At 39.8% G+C, this 19,105-nt stretch overlaps 1 protein-coding gene across 4 annotated transcripts in view; it reads right to left on the bottom strand.

Annotated features, from left to right (window-relative positions):
* The window catches only part of LARS (leucyl-tRNA synthetase), a 69,563-nt gene that overhangs the window by 19,986 nt on the left and 30,472 nt on the right, over positions 1–19,105 (bottom strand). For all 4 annotated transcript variants that reach the window (XM_011931474.1, XM_011931472.1, XM_011931473.1 and 1 more), the window contains 9 exons: positions 17,413–17,490; positions 12,475–12,560; positions 12,320–12,385; positions 12,116–12,198; positions 11,250–11,388; positions 10,708–10,920; positions 8,089–8,146; positions 4,435–4,498; positions 1,398–1,581 (listed from right to left, as the gene is read on the bottom strand). In XM_011931474.1, coding sequence (XP_011786864.1) covers positions 1,398–1,581; positions 4,435–4,498; positions 8,089–8,146; positions 10,708–10,920; positions 11,250–11,388; positions 12,116–12,198; positions 12,320–12,385; positions 12,475–12,560; positions 17,413–17,490 — 971 coding nt within the window. The remainder of the gene's footprint in view (positions 1–1,397; positions 1,582–4,434; positions 4,499–8,088; positions 8,147–10,707; positions 10,921–11,249; positions 11,389–12,115; positions 12,199–12,319; positions 12,386–12,474; positions 12,561–17,412; positions 17,491–19,105) is intronic.

Here is a 19,105-nt window from a genome sequence, read left to right on the forward strand (position 1 = left end):
ACAAGTCCTGTCTCTGTCACCTAGGCTAGAATGCAGTGGTATGATCACAGCTCACTGTAGCCTCGAACTCCTCGGCTCAGAGGATCTTCTCACCTCAGCCTCTGAAGGACTAGGACTATAGGCGCAAGCCACCTCACCCAGCTAATTTTTTATTTTTTATTTTTATTTTTTGTAGAGATGAGAATCTCATTTTGTTGCCCAGACTGGTCTCAAACTCCTGGGCTCAAGTAATCCTCCCACCTCAGCCTTTCAAAGTGCCTGGTTACATGCATGAGCCACAGTGCCTGGCCACAGCCAGGTTTTAATTATTGCATTTACAATAACTAATACTGGATATTAGAAAAAAATTTTCTCATACCAATCCAGGTCCTTCTTAATTTGGCCTAATCTAGCCCCAACCTGTTTCATCTCCTACCTCTGCCCACTAGATAATGTACTTCAAATAAGTATCAGACCCTTTCCACGGCTTATCCACACTTTCTCCTCTCCCTGAAAACATTGTTTATTTTTCAAGAAACCCAGAATTTGGCCGGGCGTGGTGCTCACGCCTGTAATCCCAGCATTTTGGGAGACCGAGGCGGGTGGATCACAAGGTCAGGAGCTCGAGACCAGCCTGGCCAACATAGTGAAACCCTGTCTCTACTAAAAATGCAAAACAATTAGCCAGATGTGGTGGCAGGCGCCTGTAATCCCAGCTAGCCAGGAAGCTGGGGCAGAAGAATAGCTTGAAACTGGGAAGTAGAAGTTGCAGTGAGCCAAGATTGTGCCACTGCACTCCAGCCTGGGTGACACTGCAAGACTCTGTCTCGGAAAAAAAAAAAAAAAAAAAAAGAAACCCAGAAGTCACATGATATCTCTGAATTCTCCTTATCTCTATTATTGTACTTAAAAACTGTGTGCTTGTCTCTCTTGCGAGACAATAAGGATCATGTCTTATTCATCTTTGTAATACCAGTGCGTAGGATGACTCCAAAGATATTTATCCTTTTCTTTTAATCTACTTTTCCTTTAACCATTTTGCCCTACTCTAAAACAAGACAACATGGTAAAATGGTTATGACAACAGACTTTCAAGACAGATAGAAGCAAGTTCATATCCCAAGTTTGCAACTACTGGCTTTAAGGCATTTAAGTAAATAATTGTTCTAAGCTTCAGTTTCTTTATTTATAAAATAGAGCTAGTAATATCTGTATTATATAAGGTTGCTTTGAGGCTAAAGTCAAATAATGGACACAAAATACTTAGCATAGTACCTGGCACAAGTAAGCCTTCAATGAATACTAGCTATTATTATCATTAGTTTATTTTATTAAAAAAAGAAAAGAAAAAGAAAACTTAAAAATGCACCAGGACTAAGTAACTCTAAAACACAAAATGATTGGGATCTAGAGATTACCTGGCAAAAACTCTATCATTGAAAGTGTTGGCAGGACCACTTCTTAGGCTGTCCCAGTTGGCAACCATTTCTTTCACCCATTCTACCCAGGTGTACAGACGGAGAATACCTGCATCTGCCATGGCTTCCACAAAGTTGGCATCTTCTACAGTGTCACCAGCATCAGCCAGAGCCAAACGCATTCCTGGAAGAAGAAAAAAAAGTCAATGAATTAAAAATATGGTTACTGAGTATCAACTGTGTCCTTTGAGTGCAGCTGGGTACCTTGCAAAGCTCATATATAAATTAACAAATGCTTTAAAGGACTGTCCTGGATCAACAACAAAAATTAAAATCACCAAAAAGTAGCATCCCTAACAGTGATGTTAAAATATTCGAGCCATTCTATTGATTTGCATCCACTAAGCACCAATATGTGTTTCTTCTCAGGCATGCTGAATTAATGAAATAAACTGATCTTTAATGAGGCAGAGATAGAAAATGATAAATAGATATATTTATCTATAGATAGATAAAGATATACATTTCTTTGTAGTTTTCTTATCAACATCTCAGCCTCATTTAGAGGTAGCAAAATATATTTTAATGCATAAGAATACACACTGGTGCCTTATGTGTACAAACACATATGAATTTTTCTCAGTTTTGAAACTAGGTTCTTACAAGTTTACCACTAACAAAACTTTACTTTTTCCATTCTCATCTCTCAGTACTACCAAAATCTTCCATTCTAAAATATTGAAAAAAAAAACCTAAATGTCCATCAGTTAAACTGTAGAATATCCCTATAATGGAACACTATATTGTTGAAAAAAAAAAAAAAGAGGGAACTCATTATGTAGTTCTTTCTGTCTTTAGCTTTGGTGTCCAATCAAAGCATTCAGGTTCTACACTTTGCCTTTTCCACTTAACAGTTCATATTTGTATACTAACCCATACATAACTATGTTTTTTGTTTGTTTGTTTGAGATGGAGTTTCGCTCTTATTGCCCAGACTGTAATGCAATGGCATGATCTCGGCTCAGTGCAACCTCCACCTCCCGGATTCAAGCAATTCTCCTGCCTCAGCCTCCTGAGTAGCTAGGATTATAGGCATGCACCACCATGCCCAGCTAATTTTGTATTTTTAGTAGAGACGGGGTTTCTCCATTTTGGTCAGGCTGGTCTCAAACTCCAGACCTCAGGTAATCCACTCGCCTCAGCCTCCCAAAGTGCTGGGATTACAGGTGGGAGCCACCATGCCTGGCTGTTTATTTTTATATCTATATATCTATACAAAAAATAACAATCGGCCGGGCGCGGTGGCTCAAGCCTGTAATCCCAGCACTTTGGGAGGCCGAGACAGGCAGATCACGAGGGCAGGAGATCGAGACCATCCTGGCTAACATGGTGAAACCCCGTCTCTACTAAAAATATAAAAAACTAGCCGGGCGAGGTGGCGGGCGCCTGTAGTCCCAGCTACTCTGGAGGCTGAGGCAGGAGAATGGCGTAAACCCGGGAGGCAGAGCTTGCAGTGAGCTGAGATCCGGCCACTGCACTCCGGCCTGGGCGACACAGCAAGACTCCGTCTCAAAAAAAAAAAAATAACAATCATGAGCTCATACTTTTATCACCAAATCCAATCTGACCCCATGATTGGGTTCATTCTAGCATATTCTCTTTACTTACTTAATAGCTTCTTTTTCTGATAGTGAGCTCCATGAGGCAGAGGTTCTCATTATCTACCTGTTTACTTATTTATTCAATCCTAATATATACATAAAGTGGTTTTATAATTGCTTATATAACTTGTAAGAAACAGACTAACTATATTATTTGGATACAGTTCTCTCTTTGACTTTGGTGTCCAATCAAAATACTGAGAACACAAACTGAGTTAGCCATGACCAATAAAAAGAAGTACTATGAAGACCAATGACTAATTATATAAGAAATGAATAGTTCTTTCAGGATAGTGCATTTCTTCTCTTGACACAATAATAATAAAATGTAATAGGACTGAGGCCAGACAAAAAAACAATTTTCTGAAAAAATCAATGTTCCCAGGTTCAAGATAACTTTAGGAATACCAAATACAGGCCAGGCATGGTGGTTCATGCCTGTAATCTCAGCACTTTGGAAGGCCAAGGAAGATGGATCACTTAAGGCCAGGAGTTCGAGACCAGCCTGGTCAACATGGCAAAACCCCATCTCTACTAAAAATACAAAAATTAGCCAAGCGTGCAGGCACATGCCTGTAATCCCAGCTGTTTGAGAGGCTGGGGCATGAGAATTGCTTGAACCCCGGAGATGGAGGTTGCAGTGAGCCAAGATCGTGCCACTGTACTCCAGCCTGGGTGACAAAGTAAGAATCTGTCTCAGTTAATAAGAATGGAATACCAAATACAGAGGAAATATCTTGGAAAAGCTTCCTACATACTCAACTTTTTTTTTTTTTTTTTTTTTTTTTTTTTTGAGACAGTTTCACTCTTGTTGCCCAAGCTGGAGTGCAATGGTGTGATCTCGGCCCACTGCAACCTCTGCCTCCCAAGTTCAAGCGATTCTCCTGCCTCAGCCTGCCTCAGCCTTCCAAAGTAGCCTGGATTATAGGCACCCGCCACCAGGCCCAGCTATTTTTTTTTTTTTTTTTAGTTGAGACAGGGTTTCACCATGTTGGCCAGGCTGGTCTTGAACTCCTGACCTCAGGTGATCCATCCGCCTCAGCCTCCCAAAGTCCTGGGATTACAGGCATGAGCCACCACACCTGGCCCATACTCAACATCTCTACAAAACAAGTCTTGAATCTTAGCAATGATAATGAGTTCATTAAAAGAAGACTCAAAGTAACTTCAGCTTGATTTGTTCCTGAACACATCATGTCAGCAATTCTTATATATTAAATATTATGTTGCTCTCCAACAAAGGAAACATTAATATTTTAAAATTTTGTTAAAAGCAAAAGAGAAAGTTAAAATTAAAACACCAATTTTAACGTGTCTTCTATAATCTAAGGAGAACTGGACCCTATGGAACAGCAATAAGAAAAATGTTTACTCACCATCTGCTGAAAACTTATCAATAGCTTGGGTCAAAGTGAGGAAGTTGCCTGTGGATTTTGACATCTGAAATAGAGAGTCAGTGATCAAGCATTAATAATAGTAATATAAATAAAATGAACCAAGTCAGTCAAATAAATTAACTAGGCTGGCCATGACCAGATAAAAACAAAAAGGAATTGGAAATATGGAAAGGAAAAGATATATTACACTAATTTTAGTGAGGTGAAAACTGAATTTCACCCAATAAAGTGGCTTGTTTGGGTTACTCAGCTATCAGTGACACAGCTAGGAGAGGACCTCCAGACTCACACTCAGTCCACTGATTCAGCCTACACTGTCTCCTGGTAATTGGGTTAGACATGTGTAATGATTCCACTCTAACTCTGGAACACCAGCCGGTTACCTAAGAAAGAGCTTTACGGCAATAAGAATCATTCAGAAATGGAATGGATACGCTCATGAGGTTGGAATTATGATTTTAGGAACCCTCCTATCATTAGGGTCACAATAATTGGTTGTTCAAGTTGTGCTCCGCCTTAGGGCAATGCATCTGAAGAAGCACCACTCACAGCCTAGCAATCTTTATTGTTTTAAAACTGTATGTCATTAGTATAACTATGCTGATATCAAAAGGAAATGATGATTATACCAGTTTTCTATTATACTACATGGCAACACATATCTTGTTCTAATAAAATCAGGATAGTACAACATTCAGACAGACCAAAGAAAATGTCAAGTTCTAACAAGAATAAATGTATTGCTCCTCTCTGACTTACAAAGAAGAAACTAGTTCAATAATCAAAAGTTCCTTGTTGATCTAACAAAATCTATTAAAATCACCTGTGCTTCTAAACAGCAGTTTTTCTAATATACAGATTACCTTTTTTTTTTTTTTTTTCTTTTGAGATAGAGTCTTGCTCTGTTACCCAGGCTGGAGTGCAGTGGTGTAATCTTGGCTTACTGCAACTTCCACCTCCCTGGTTCAAGGGATTCTCCTACCTCAACCTCCTGAATAGCTGGGATTACAGGCACGCGCCATCATTCCCAGCTAAATTTTGTACTGTAAGTCGAGACGGGGTTTCACCATGTTGGTCAGGCTGGTCTCGAACTCCTGACCTCGTGATCTGCCCGTCCTGGCATCCCAAAGTGCTGGAATTACAGGCGTGAGCCACGGCACCCAGATACAGATTATCTTAAAGGAATTTTTTTTATTACCTTTCAATATTAGGCACAGGCTAAGTCTGATGTTACATAATGCAATTTGTATCATTAGCCCGTTGTTTAAACCTACAACTATTTTCTTTTTTCTTTTTTGAGATGGAGTCTCACTCTTGTCGCGCAGGCCTGAGTGCAATGGCACATTCTCGGCTCACTGCAACCCGTGCCTCTCAGGTTCAAGCAATTCTCCTGCCTCAGCCTGTAGCTGGGATTACAGGTGCCCGCCACCAGGCCCGGCTAATTTTTTGTATTTTTAGCAGAGATGGAGTTTCATCAAGTTGGCCAGGCTGGTCTCGAACTCCTGAACTCAGGTGATCCACCCACCTTGGCCTCCCAAATTGCTGGGATTACAGGTGTGAGTCACCGCGCCCAGCCCCCTACAACTATTTTCATTATGACACAGATACTTATGACAACTAATACTGTCATTGCTATTCTGTTGGTTATAGCAAAATTCACTGGTTGTAACAAATCCTAATTTGTTACCATTTTCCTTAATAAGGAATAAATAATTTTGTACCTTTTTTTTTTAAGTCAAGGAGGGGTGCCCTTCTCTAATTTGCACAGAAGTATCACAGGGGCAAGTGAGGGGTCTGTCAAGTTTGCATAACCTCATGTTGAGGATACTGATTAATAAGATAAAGTCCTATGTAGTCTGTTTAAAAAAAAAAATCACGCATATTATTAACAGTAACAGTAGGGATAGTAACAGTAGAAGCATAGAGAGGACTACTATACTGCTTGGGAAGGAGCATTAAGTGACACCTAAAAATCTTACAGACTCCAAAATTCTATCATTCTACTAATTTAGTGGCCAGTCACAGCATAAAACAAAAAGCACCGAGCCATTTTCTCAACTTACTAAGAAAAATAGCTCTTTCTGTCATCTTGGATCCTATGGAGGCCTGCTGGGAGCAGGACTTCTAAAAGGAAATATGGCTGGAAGGCTGTGGTCCAAGGCCATTTTTGCTGGCTATGAGCAGTGTCTCCAGAACACACAGCTCTTCTTAAAATTGAAGGTGTCAGCTGGGTGTGGTGGTTCACACCTCTAATCCCAGGACTTTGAGAGGCTGAGGTAGGCGGATCACGAGGTCAGGAGTTTGAGACCAGCCTGGCCAACATAGTGAAACCCCGTCTCTACTAAAAATACAAAAAAATTAGCCAAGCATGGTAGCAGGCAACCGTAATCCTAGCTACTCGGGAGGCTGAAGCAGGAGAATCGCTTAAATCCGGGAGGTGGAGGCTGCAGCCAGCTGAGATCGCGTCATTGCATACCAGCCTGGACGACAGTGCGAGACTCTATCTCAATTAAAAAAAAAAAAAAAATGAAGGTGTTTATGCTCAAGATGAAATAGAATTCTATTTGGGCAAGAGATGTGCTTATGTATACAAAGCAAAGAACAAGACAGTGACTCCTGGCAGCAAACCAAACAAAATCAGAGTAATCTGGGGAAAGGTAACTTGGGCCCCACGGAAACAGTAGCATGGTTCATGCCAAATTCCTAAATGATCTTCCTGCTAAAGGTATTGGACACAGAATCTGAGTGATGTTATACCCCTCAAGGATTTAAACTAATGAAAAGTCAATACATAAAAGTGGATCTGTTTTAAAATAAAAATTAAAAAATGGCTGGGTGCAGTGGCTCATGCCTGTAATCCCAGCACTTTGGGAAGCCGAGGCGGGTGGATCACTTGAGGTCAGGAGTTCGAGACCTGCCTGGCCAACATGGCAAAACCCCATCTCTCCAGAAAAAAACAAAAATTAGCCGGGCATGGTGGCATGCGCCTGTAATCTCAGCTACTCAGGAGGCTGAGGCAAGAGAATCACTTGAATCTGGGAGGTGGAGGTTGCAGTAAGCCAAGATCGTGCCACTGCACTCCAGCTTGGGCGAAAGAGTGAGACTCCATCACGAAAAAAAAAAAGGAAAAGAAGACTCTTCTGGGTCACAATGCTAAGCTCTTTATGATTCCTGTCCTTGTCTCTGTCTTTTTCTCTCTTTACTTCAGTCACAATTTGTGTCACCTTTTGCCACTCTAAATACAAACGTTACAAATAGGCAACTTTTCCCTATCTCTCCCTTCAATTAATACTATCTACTCCCCTTGCTCAATTTTAAAGATAAAAATTAATTTATGCTTAGTCCTAAATATGCTAATTAGAAGGTTTTTAACTCTGATTAATTTATATTATTTCTTATTTATTTACTAAATTTTTGGTAGAGATGGGGTCTCACTATACTGTCCAGGCTGGTCTTGAACTCCTGGCCTCAAGTGATCCTCCCACCTTGGCCTCCCAAAGCTCTGGGACTACAGACATGAGGCACCACACCTGGACACATTATTTCTTACACACATTTAAAAAAAAGTGCAACCCCCTAAATCTGAAAAGCCTTCCACAGAATTTTAAACTTTCAAGATGCAATAAGCCTTACCTTCTCAGAATTCAGGAGGAGATGTCCATTTGCTCTCACAGCTGTAGGCCATTTGTCACTTCACAGATAAATGTTTAAAGACAGAAAATAAGAAACAAATATGATAGTTCTGGCTTAAAATTTTGAGGTAAAAGCTAATACACTCATAAAGGTTTGCTAAGATAAAAGTGCAAGGATATATACTGTAGTCCTTTTTGTAATGGGAAATGAAAACAAAGCAAAGGATTGGCTACATAAACTAGGATACAGATATACGATGATGTAACTACTTAAGTGGGGCTACAAGTATGGATATAAAAAGATCTTAAATATATGTGAAGGCTGAGCACGGTGGCTCACGCCTGTAATCCCAGCACTTTGGGAGTGCTTTGGGAGGCCGAGGCGGGAGGATCACAAGGCTAGGAGTTCAAGACCAGCCTAGCCAGGATGGTGAAGCCCCATCTCTACTAAAAATACAAAAATAAGCTGGGTGTGGTGGCAGGCGCCTGCGATCCCAGCTGCTGAGGAGGCTGAGGTGGAGAGTTGCTTGAACCTGGGAGGCGGAGGTTGCGGTGAGCCAAGATCGCGCCACTGCACTCCAGCCTGGGTGACAAAGCAAGACTCCATCTCAAAAAAATATATATATATATATGTGTGTGTGTGTGTGTGTGTGCATGTGTGTGTGTGTGAAAACATAAGACAGAACAGTGTAAACAATGTGGTACCTTTGTATATACTAACAAATAAATAAGAGATATCAGATGCTGGTATATAAAATCACAAGAAACCAATAGTATCATGATGAGTTTTGGGAAATAGAGTAGTGTGCAGGCAAGGGTAAAAGTTCACTTTTAACTTTTTGCTTTTATGTACTCTTTAAATTTTCGAACTATGTACACGTCATTCATTCATTCTAGCAATGAGATCATATCGGGGGTTGAGAGCAAGAGTTGTGGAGCCAATCTCTTTGGGTTTGCATACTTGTACTAACATTCATTAGCAGGGTAGCTTTGGGTTATGATTTGTTCCTCTTTATTCCTCAGTACAGTTCCCTGCCTATAGACATGGATATTAAAGACTTTCCTCGAAAAGCTGTCATAAAAAGTTATTAAAAGTGATTTTAAAAGTACCTGGCATAAGCTCTTGATGTCATTACTTAGCTGTAATTTTTAAAAACCTAACAAATGTGAAAAAATTGGTGCAAAGGAATGAAGACTCAACTTATTGGTAAAGAATACTTCTGAGATACCCTATTTGCCTAAAAATGCATTGTAAACAATAGAGTCACACCTGTAATCCAAGTACTTTGGGAGGCTGAGACAGGAGGACCACTTGAGTCCAGGAGTTTGAGACCAGCTTGGGCAACAAAGTGAGACCTCGTCTCTATAAAAAAATAAACAAAATTATCCAGGCAAGGTGACATGTGGCTAGTCCCAGCTATTTGGAAGGCTGAAGTGTGAGGATCACTTGAGTCCGCGAAGTCAAGACTGCAGTGAGCCAAGATCATGCCATTGCACTCCAGCCCGAATGACAGAGTGAGACTCTGTCGAAAAATAAATAAATAAATAAACAAGGTAAGTAATAACGCTGGATGACAAGTCGTGTAAGAATGACATTAAATTTATTTTATTCCTCTGGGCTGGGCACAGGGGCTCATGCCTGTAATCTCAGCATTTTGGGAGGCCAAGGTAGGTGGATCACCTGAGGTCAGGAGTTCAAGACCAGCCTGGCTAACATGGTGAAACCCCATCTCTACTAAAAATACTACATTAGCCAGGCATAGTGGTGCATGCCTGTAATCCCAGCTACTTAGGAGGCTGAGGCAGGAGAATCGCTTGAACCCAGGAGGCGGAGGTTGCAGTGAGCCGAGATCATACCATTGCACTCCAGCCTGGGAAACAAGAGCAAAACTCTGTCTCAAAAAAATAAAAAATAAAAAATACTTGGGAAGCTGAGACAGGAGAATTGCTTGAACCCGGGAGGCAGAGGATGCAGTAAGCCGAGATTGTGCCACTGCACTCCAGTCTGGACTCTGTCTCAAAAAAAAAAAATTATTTTATTCCTCTACTTCAAAATCTTCGTTTTACTCTTGAGGGAAAAAACATAATTTTATTCTAAATACAAGAAGGCATAAGAAATTGTTTTGGTTTTATGAAATAAAATTTGAACAGACTAAGAGGCTTGTTTCCTCAGCTACTTGAAGGACTAGAGGGAAAAGCAGACACGTCTGGGTAAAGAAGGAAAAGGACAGAAGGACTCCTCTGAAGAAACAGACTCTAGTCAGAATGTTACTAAAACTAATGCTGGAACCTTGGGGCTCTCCGCTCTAAAGAGAAGGTTCTTTCCAATTCTAATGTTCTAAAATTATTCCTAGCAGACCAGCAATGCACCTGAATTACTAGCAGACCAGCAATGCACCTGAGATATGATGAGCTTTGGTGCCTGGGGTAGGTATGTGGATTTCTGGATGCAACAGATAGGAAGTGGCCTTTCTGCTTTAGCACATATTTAAGATAAGAAAAAGAACATAACTGGCAAATCTATACTATCCCCTCTGCGATAATTTCTTAGATATTTGAAGCCACAAAACACCCCTATTGACAATCAATAAATCTAGTCCACACCTATTTTATCATTCACCTTTGTTCCGGCCACATAGCCACATGATTATACAGGTAATATGAAAGATGATTTGGAACAAGATCCTTGCCAGAGACGCGAAGATCAACAGGATACCAGAACTCAAACTCCTGCTTTAACTGATCTAATTTTTCCTTTGGGATCTGAGTCTTAGGAAATGGAGCCTCCTTGAAGAAAACATAATCCCAAACTTCCTTGGTCATCTGTTGTGGTCTGTATTGAAAATAAATAAAACAAACTATTATATACACATATATGTAATTTCTTTGGAAGAATCAATACCTGAATCTAACCATGGATTAGGAATCTTTTTCTTAATGTAGTTACAGGAACAAACAAGGACAACAGCTTCCACAAGAATGAAGAATAGATGATGACAGTAAGGGGCTATCTATTAATTTTTCCCAGTTCAACAGTAAAAAAGCGAAAACATCATGACAAAATTCTGCTACATAATTCTTATTAAAATATTTCAATATGTAAATCAAATATCACAACCCTTACTGACAAATTATGCTCCTTTCCCTTATCTGTTTACCAACCTAATGCCCAGCGGAGACTCTGCCTGTCCATGCAAGTTACCCCCCTGCAATAGGTGTGCGACTGTGTAAAATGCCATGTAAATAGTGGAGTCAGAAAGTGATTCAATCAGCCACTGCTCATCCCAAGGCAGGTGAGTGCCTGAAAAATAAAAAGTAATGCATGAGGAACCTAAGAGACATTCCATCTATAGAATCCACATTTTTAAGAAGAGGGCTATAGCATTTACAAAGCTACTTATTTAGGAAGCTCTTAAATTATTCTTAAATAATTAATAAAAATAAAATGGTAGATAAAAGACAAAATGGGCCAGGCATGGTGGCTCAAGCCTGTAATCCCAGCACTCTGGGGGACCGAGGTGGGTGGGTCACCTGAGGTCAGGAGTTCAAGACCAAACCGGCTAACATGGTAAAACCCTGTCTCTACTAAAAGCACAAAAAAAATGAGCCAGGCATGGTGGTGGTTGCCTGTAATCCCAGCTACTCAGGAGGCTGAAGCAGGAGAATCACTTGAACCCAGGAGGCAGAGGTTGCAGTGAGCCAAGATCGCGCCACTGCACTCCAGCCTGGGAGACAGAGCGACACTCTGTCTCAAAAAAAGAAAAAAAAAAAAAAAAAGACAAATGGTTGAAGCTTGAAGTCTCTCTATAAAAAAGACACACCATAAAATCTATACAGATTAGAGAGGGCATACTTCTACCACATAGTAGATGATAGTGGACTATATCCTAGTTTTCCTGACCATCCAAAGAGAACTTCTTGCTTTCAATTCAGAAAACACTAGAACAGAGGGGGGGAAGAGGTAAAAACGTATATTTTCTGTGTAACTGGTAAAGTTATCCAAACAGAAAAATTTCAAGTTTGTTTACCTAGACCATAAGTTCTTGAGCAAGCATGTTCTTGTAGCCAATCTAAGGTGGCTTCAAAATTCCTCCTGGTCTCCTCACAGAATCTAGAAAACAGCAAAAGACAAAGTGCATTTTTATTGGTTCATTTGTTTGCTGCATTTCAAGTTTATTGTTTCCACATTTTTCATCTCCTTTTTCCTCCCTCATCACTTTCTCCCATCTTACGTTTCCAGGTTCTTCAAGCACTGAGATGTCTGTTTCTTCCAATTCTCTTCTCCATAATCCAAGTACCTGTGAGTGAACAAATTGATTTTTTATTTTTTTAAGTCAAAGACGCGCACACTAACTAGGGGAATTTTCTTGCTATAGAAGAGACTAACCACTGGTCACACAGAGCCACGACACATTCATCTGACGACCTGGACATCACTTGTTTCTCTGGTTCCATGTAAATAAGTGCATCTCCCTAAAGGAAGGTAAATAAACAAATATTAGATACTATGTCAAATCAATCTTCATTCCTCAAGGATAAAAATTACTTTAAAAAAATGCTACACCACCAATAACTGAAAGCCCACATTTTCGTTATGTCTTCCCCGCCTTCCCAGGGTCAGTTATCTTCTATCTTTCCTTCTATATAACACTTGCTTTTAAAAAGGCATGAATCTTCATCAAGTGGATCACTTTCTCTACCTACTGATTATTTCATTTCAGTGAAAAACTAAAAAGTGAACAAAAAGGAAAAAAATACAGAAGATGGTTAGCAGTTTCGAATCCTATGGTTTGAAGGTTAGGCTTCCTATGACAGTTTTCTGGGGTTTTGTGTTTTTTGGTTTTGTTTTGTTTTTGTTTTGACAGATAGGGTCTTGCTCTGTTATACCCAGGCTGGAGTGAAGTGGTGCTATCATGGCTCACAACCTCGATCTCCTGGCTCATGTGACCCTTTTACTTCACACTGCAGCCTCCTGAGTAGCTGGAACTACAGGCACATGTTACCCCACCCAGTTAATTTTTTAAATTTTTTATAGAAATGGGGTCTCACTATGTTGCCCAGGCTGGTCTTGAATCCCTAGGCTCAAGTATTCCACGTCAGATTCCCAAAGTGGATTACAGCTGTGAGCCACTGTGCACAGCCCTATGGCAGCTTTTCATCCTTCTTATAAACTGCTTAAAAAAAAAAAAAAAAAAGGGGATATACAAAGACTAAACATAGAAAATCTTGTTACTAAAGATTTATAGTGCCATGAAAAATTTCTACTAGAAAACTGACCATGCTTTTGATTTTTTACCAAATATAAATCTTTCTTAATGCTATTACGATCCTAAATACTTTTAAGCATGAAAATTGATGATGCTTTTGATTTCTTACCAAACATAAATCTCTCTTAATGCTATGATGATCCTAAACATTTTAGGCTAGGATAATTTTTAAAAATAAAATTCAGCATTATTATTCACAAAATGATTCACTGCTCTGTTTTTAATGCAATTCTTCATGCTGAAATTAAATAGCTGGGATTTTGGTAGATCAAAAACAGACATTTAACTCTTGCTCAAAATCCCAATAAAAAGACAAGAGGGTTTTACAAATGGCATGAACCTACAAAGTCAAAATGAATGAGAGAAGAAAAAATATTAACTGAATTCTGAAAACAAAAAAGCAACATGAACGACAAATATATTAGCAAAAATTAAAAAGCTATCTAAATCCTCAGACAACAATAGAAAAAGCCGAAAAACAATCCACTCTGTACTCCAGTACCTCTAAGAGACTCAGAAATTGGTGGCATTAAATAGCTCTAGAAATAGAGATAAGGTCCAGGTGCAGTGGCTCACACCTGTAATTCCAACACTTTGGGAGGCCAAGAGTTCAAGACCAGCCTGTCCAACATGGAGAAACTCCGTCTCTATTAAAACTACAAAATTAGCCGGGCATGGTGGCGCATACCTGTAACACCCCACTACTTGGGAGGCTGAGGCAGGAGAATCGTTTGAACCTGGGAGGCAGAGGTTGCAGTAAGCCAACCAAGATTGTGCCACTGCACTCCAGCAGCCCGGGTAACAAGAGCAAAACTCCGAAAAAAAAAAAAAAAGAAAAGAAAGAAAAGAGAGATAAGGTGAGATAAGTGAGACTGAAAAGAGGAGCAACAACTAAAGTCATTTAAAGAAGTGGGTATCTGGGAAGTGGTAAAAAAAATAAGATTAAAATAACATAACATAACATAAAATAAAATAGAAAAATAAAATAAATAAAATAAAACAAAATAGAGGTTAGAACCCCATATACTGCCCCTATGCCAGAACCAAAAAAAAAAAAAAGGCTAATTCTCTGGAAAAGGTAAAAGAAAGTCTCTGAACTAGAGACAAAGTTCCAAGTATCATAGTAAAAATAGGGGAGTTAAGTGAAAGTCAGCACACTAGATGTTGGTACACATTCCCAGCTATCTTCTCCCACCCAACTCCCAAAATGCTCAGTTGCTTAGACTTTTTGTTTGTTTGTTTTGAGACAGCGCTCTGTCACCCAGACTGGAGTGTAGTGGTGCCATCTCGGCTCACTGCAACCTCCGCCTCCCAGGTTCAAGCGATTCTCATGCTTCAACCTCCCGAATAGCTGGAATTAGAGGCAGACATTACCACGCCCAGCTAATTTTTGTATTTTTCGTAGAGACAGGGTTTCACCATGTTGGCCAGGCTGGTCTCAAACCTGACATCAAGTGATCCACCTGCCTCAGCCTCCCATAGTGCTGGGATTACAGGCGTGAGCCACTGCGCCTGGCCACTTAGACCAGTTGAGCTAGACATTGGCAGAATCTTCTGTAGGGAAATCTAACAAACCCAAAAGCAAATACTAAAAGCACTTAACATCCAGGAGTCCCCAAGGCCCAAATGGCCCTTTCCAGATCTCTCCCAGTGAAGCCTAGTGACAAGTCCTACCCATATGCAAAAACATTTCTTTTTACACCCAAATATATATCAGCAGTCTTCCTCAGAGATGTCCTGTCTATGAAACAAGAACATCATCCTACAACAAATCAGCCAGGCATGGAGGCACATGCCTGTAGTACCAGCTACTCAAGAAGCTGAGGTGGGAAGATCACTTGAGCCCAAAGCCAGAACAGCCTGGGCAATATGACAAGACCCCTGTCTCTTAAAAAATCAGAAAACAAGAATTATTGAACTGGCCCAAAATTAGTAATTATTGAATCTGGGTGATACATATTCAATTTTCCATACAACGATTCTTTAAAAAAAGTTTTTATAAATTTGTATTCATACACACACACACAGATAGTAAATAAAAGCACATAGTAAACAAACGCTCAGGAAGAAAACGATGAGGGACTATCCCACAAAGAGGACCAACAGGACTGCCAGGATCTAAGAGGTTCAATATCTGAACGACAGGAATTCAAAAAGTGAAAATAGAGAAGAAGAAAAAATAATCAAGAAAAAAGTCAAGAAGTGTTCCCCAAATTGAAGTACACAAGTTTCCAGACTGAAGGAGCCCACCAAGCACCCAGTAGGATGAATGAAAATTGACCTACACCAAGGCAAATCATGAAATTTCAGAATACTGTGAGAAAAAAGATTATATAAGCCTCCAAAGTCAGAGGAAACAAGTTACTCACAAAAACATCAGTCACTACCAGAAGAGTTTTCAACTTCTTAATACCATCAATGAACTAAAAGACAATGAGGTAATACCCTCAAGTTTTTAAGGGAAAAGTATTTCCAATCCAGAATCTATACCCAGGCAATCCAATATAAAGATAGAAGACATATTTCAGACTTGAAAAGTCGTAACAATTTACCTTCCAGGTACCCTTTATCAGAAAAGCTGTCAGAGGCAGAGCTTCACCAAAGTGAGAAAGAATGTAAGAAAGACATAGACATGGGATTAAGGAAACAGGAGATCCAGCTCAAGAGGAGCAAAGGGGATTCCTAGTAGTAGTGGAGGGACATCCAAGCTTTGCGCATCAGGACAGTAAGCAACCAGTTCAGACTAAAGCCAGAAAGCTCTGGAAGAGCTTTCTCTGAGTGGAACTGAAAGCACACTGATGTGTTTGAAGTGAGTAAGGAAAGAAACAGACAGTTGGGAAAGAGTTGAGAAATGGAGTACTGATAAGTATATTTTAAATTAAGAATTTTTAAAAAATAAATATAATTATTAATCCAGGGGAAAACCAAGAGCTGAGGATGAAAAATTATTGTACACTACATTATGGATGAGCCATGTCTCAAAAATGTAAATAATAACTATGATCTAACATTTTTTATAACTACAATGTATGGAGAAGACAGGGTATGGAGTAGTATATACCAATAAATGTGGGACATTAGAGAAAACAAAAAGTAGGGGGAAGAGTGTAACCTGGATCTTCCTCCTACTCCTTCCAAGAGTAGGAGGTTAGTGGCTGATACCTAACCATGAAAAAAAAAATCACATTACAAGCATTTAGATCAGGTATCTGTAAGAGATGGAGATCAGCCAGGCACGGTGGCTCACGCCTGTAATCCCAGCACTTTGGGAGGCCAAGGCGGGCAGATCACCTGAGGTCGGGAGTTCGAGACCAGCTTGACCAACATAGAGAAACCCCATCTCTACTAAAAATACAAAATTATCCAGCATGGTGGCTCATGCCTGTAATTCCAGCTACTCAGGAGGATGATGCAGGAGAATCACTTGAACCGAGGAGGCAGAGATTACAGTTAGCTGAGATAGGGCCATTGCATTCCAGTCTGTGCAATAAGAGCGAAACTACATCTCAAAAAAAAGAGATGGAGATCAATACTAAAACAGTTAAATGTTACCTGCCCCAAGTAAAAGAAATTTAAATTATAGAAAAGTGATGAGGAAATTGCTGCTTTTTTATTTCAATAAGCCTAACAGACCATTGTCTCTCTATATTATGGGTATACAAAGTTGTCAACAATAAAAATGTAAAGGGTTAACTCAGCTAAATAGAAGAGAGTTATAACAAAAATGGAGGGATTAGAGGAGGATGACAGTAAAAAACACCAGAGAAAGAAAGGGTTGTAACTACTAGTATCTAAAATGGCCACTGCCAGAAATACCATCAAAGTTCTCTGTATATGCTATGCACACATCAACTTTAGAACACTACCTTTATCAACATTACAGATGGGATGTTCAAGTTAAATGAATTGCTAAATATGTCTATTTTCTGCCTTAAAACTATATGATATCTGTATTACAGCTCCAGGTTCTACTGTAGAACTCACTGCTAATAACACCGTCAAGTCTATTAACTAACAGCTCTCCTAAAACAGCCTTCAGAGCATAGCCTATCACATACAGTGTCAATCATCTTTTTCTGAATAGTCTTCTTTACATCTTGAACCTTCTGTCCTTTAAATTCATCCACCAACATGATCTAAAAGGATGAGAAGGGAGAAAAACACATATAAAACAGTTAGAATCTGCCTTGAGTTTCTTCCCTAACTTTCTGTAACTAAATTTGCTTCTGCCCACCGAAATATTTTTAGTATGAAATTTATCACATTTATAATAAGTTTTCATTTTGGTATAGCATGGATAACTAATATTTATAACACACTTATCGTTCTGTCAGTGATACCCACCTCACTAGGTATCACTGAGATACCTAGTGTGAGCATGATTAGGAAGGAATACTGACTTTCACTTCTTCTTAAGTTTCCACATGGACAGAATTCAACCACACTCACTCACCTCATTCCTGGCAGTTTCTGAAGGAACTAAGCATATTCGGCTTCATCTCATTAGGCTCCTCTTTCTAACCCCATCTGCTGCAAGTGAGTATTCTTTGCCTGGCCATCTGATAAAGTTTGCTCCTAGAAGGAGGCCTACTCTTTCACCTCTATCTTTTTCTCAGTAGGCCAATTACATTCTAGGGCAAAGTATTAGCTTTTCCATTGTTGCCATCAATTAAGCCTCAATCCTCTTCCAGCTTTCTGTGGTAATAAAGCAGATATTTTCACCTACATGACTCTTATTTTCATCTACATGATTCTTACATTTCTCTCAAATTGTTTCTATCTTAGGTGGAAAAGACATGCATTCTCTTTTGACATTCTAAACCTCTAACATACCAAAATACTTCAATATCTATTTAATCCAACATTATAAAGTTATATTTAATGAGTGTAGTGATTAAGAACAAAAATCTGAATTAGTTGGGTGTGATGGCAGGCACCTGTAATCCCAGCTACTCAGGAGGCTGAGGCAGGAGAATCTCTTGAGCTCAGGAGGCAGAGGTCGCAGTGAGCTGAGACTGAGCCACTCCACTCCAGCCTGGGCGACAGAGTAAGACTCCATCTCAAAAAAAAAAAAAAAGAACACAAATCTGGCCAGGTGCAGTGGTTCAAGCCTATACTCCCAGAACTTTGAGGGCCAAGGTGGGCAGATCATTTGGGGTCAGGAGTTCGACACCAGCCTCACCAATATGGTGAAACCCCCACCTCTACTAAAAATACAAAAATCAGCCGGTCATGGTGGCACGCGCCTGTAGTCCCAGCTACTTGGGAGTCCGAGGCAGGAGAATCTCTTGAACCTGGAAGTTGGAGGCTGCAGTGAGCTGGGATCGTGCCACTGTACTCCAGCCTGGGTGACAGAGCAAGACTCCATCTCTCTCTCTCTCACACACACACATACACACACACACACACACACGCAAATCCCAGAACCAGGATACCTAGTTTGAATCCCAGTTCCCACTGGCTAACTATCTGGCTAATCTCAAGTAAATCAGTTAATCTCTTTGTGCCTCCATTTCCTCATCTGTAAACTGGGGATAAGAGTGCCTACTTCAGAATGGGGTTATTTTCAGAATTAAGTAAATTAATATATAAGTGCTGCTTATATAAGTGTTGGCTTTTATCATCATTCAAAATATGTATTACTTCAAAAAAAGATACATAACCAATTCTTGGTTATGCAGAAAAATGTAGGAAAGCTAAAACTAAAAAACATTCTTGTTGATGTCCTTAAAAATCTTCATTTGAATCTGA

This window comes from Colobus angolensis, unplaced genomic scaffold (genome assembly GCF_000951035.1).
Source record: "Colobus angolensis palliatus isolate OR3802 unplaced genomic scaffold, Cang.pa_1.0 Scaffold90, whole genome shotgun sequence".
NCBI classification, from domain to species: domain Eukaryota; kingdom Metazoa; phylum Chordata; class Mammalia; order Primates; family Cercopithecidae; genus Colobus; species Colobus angolensis.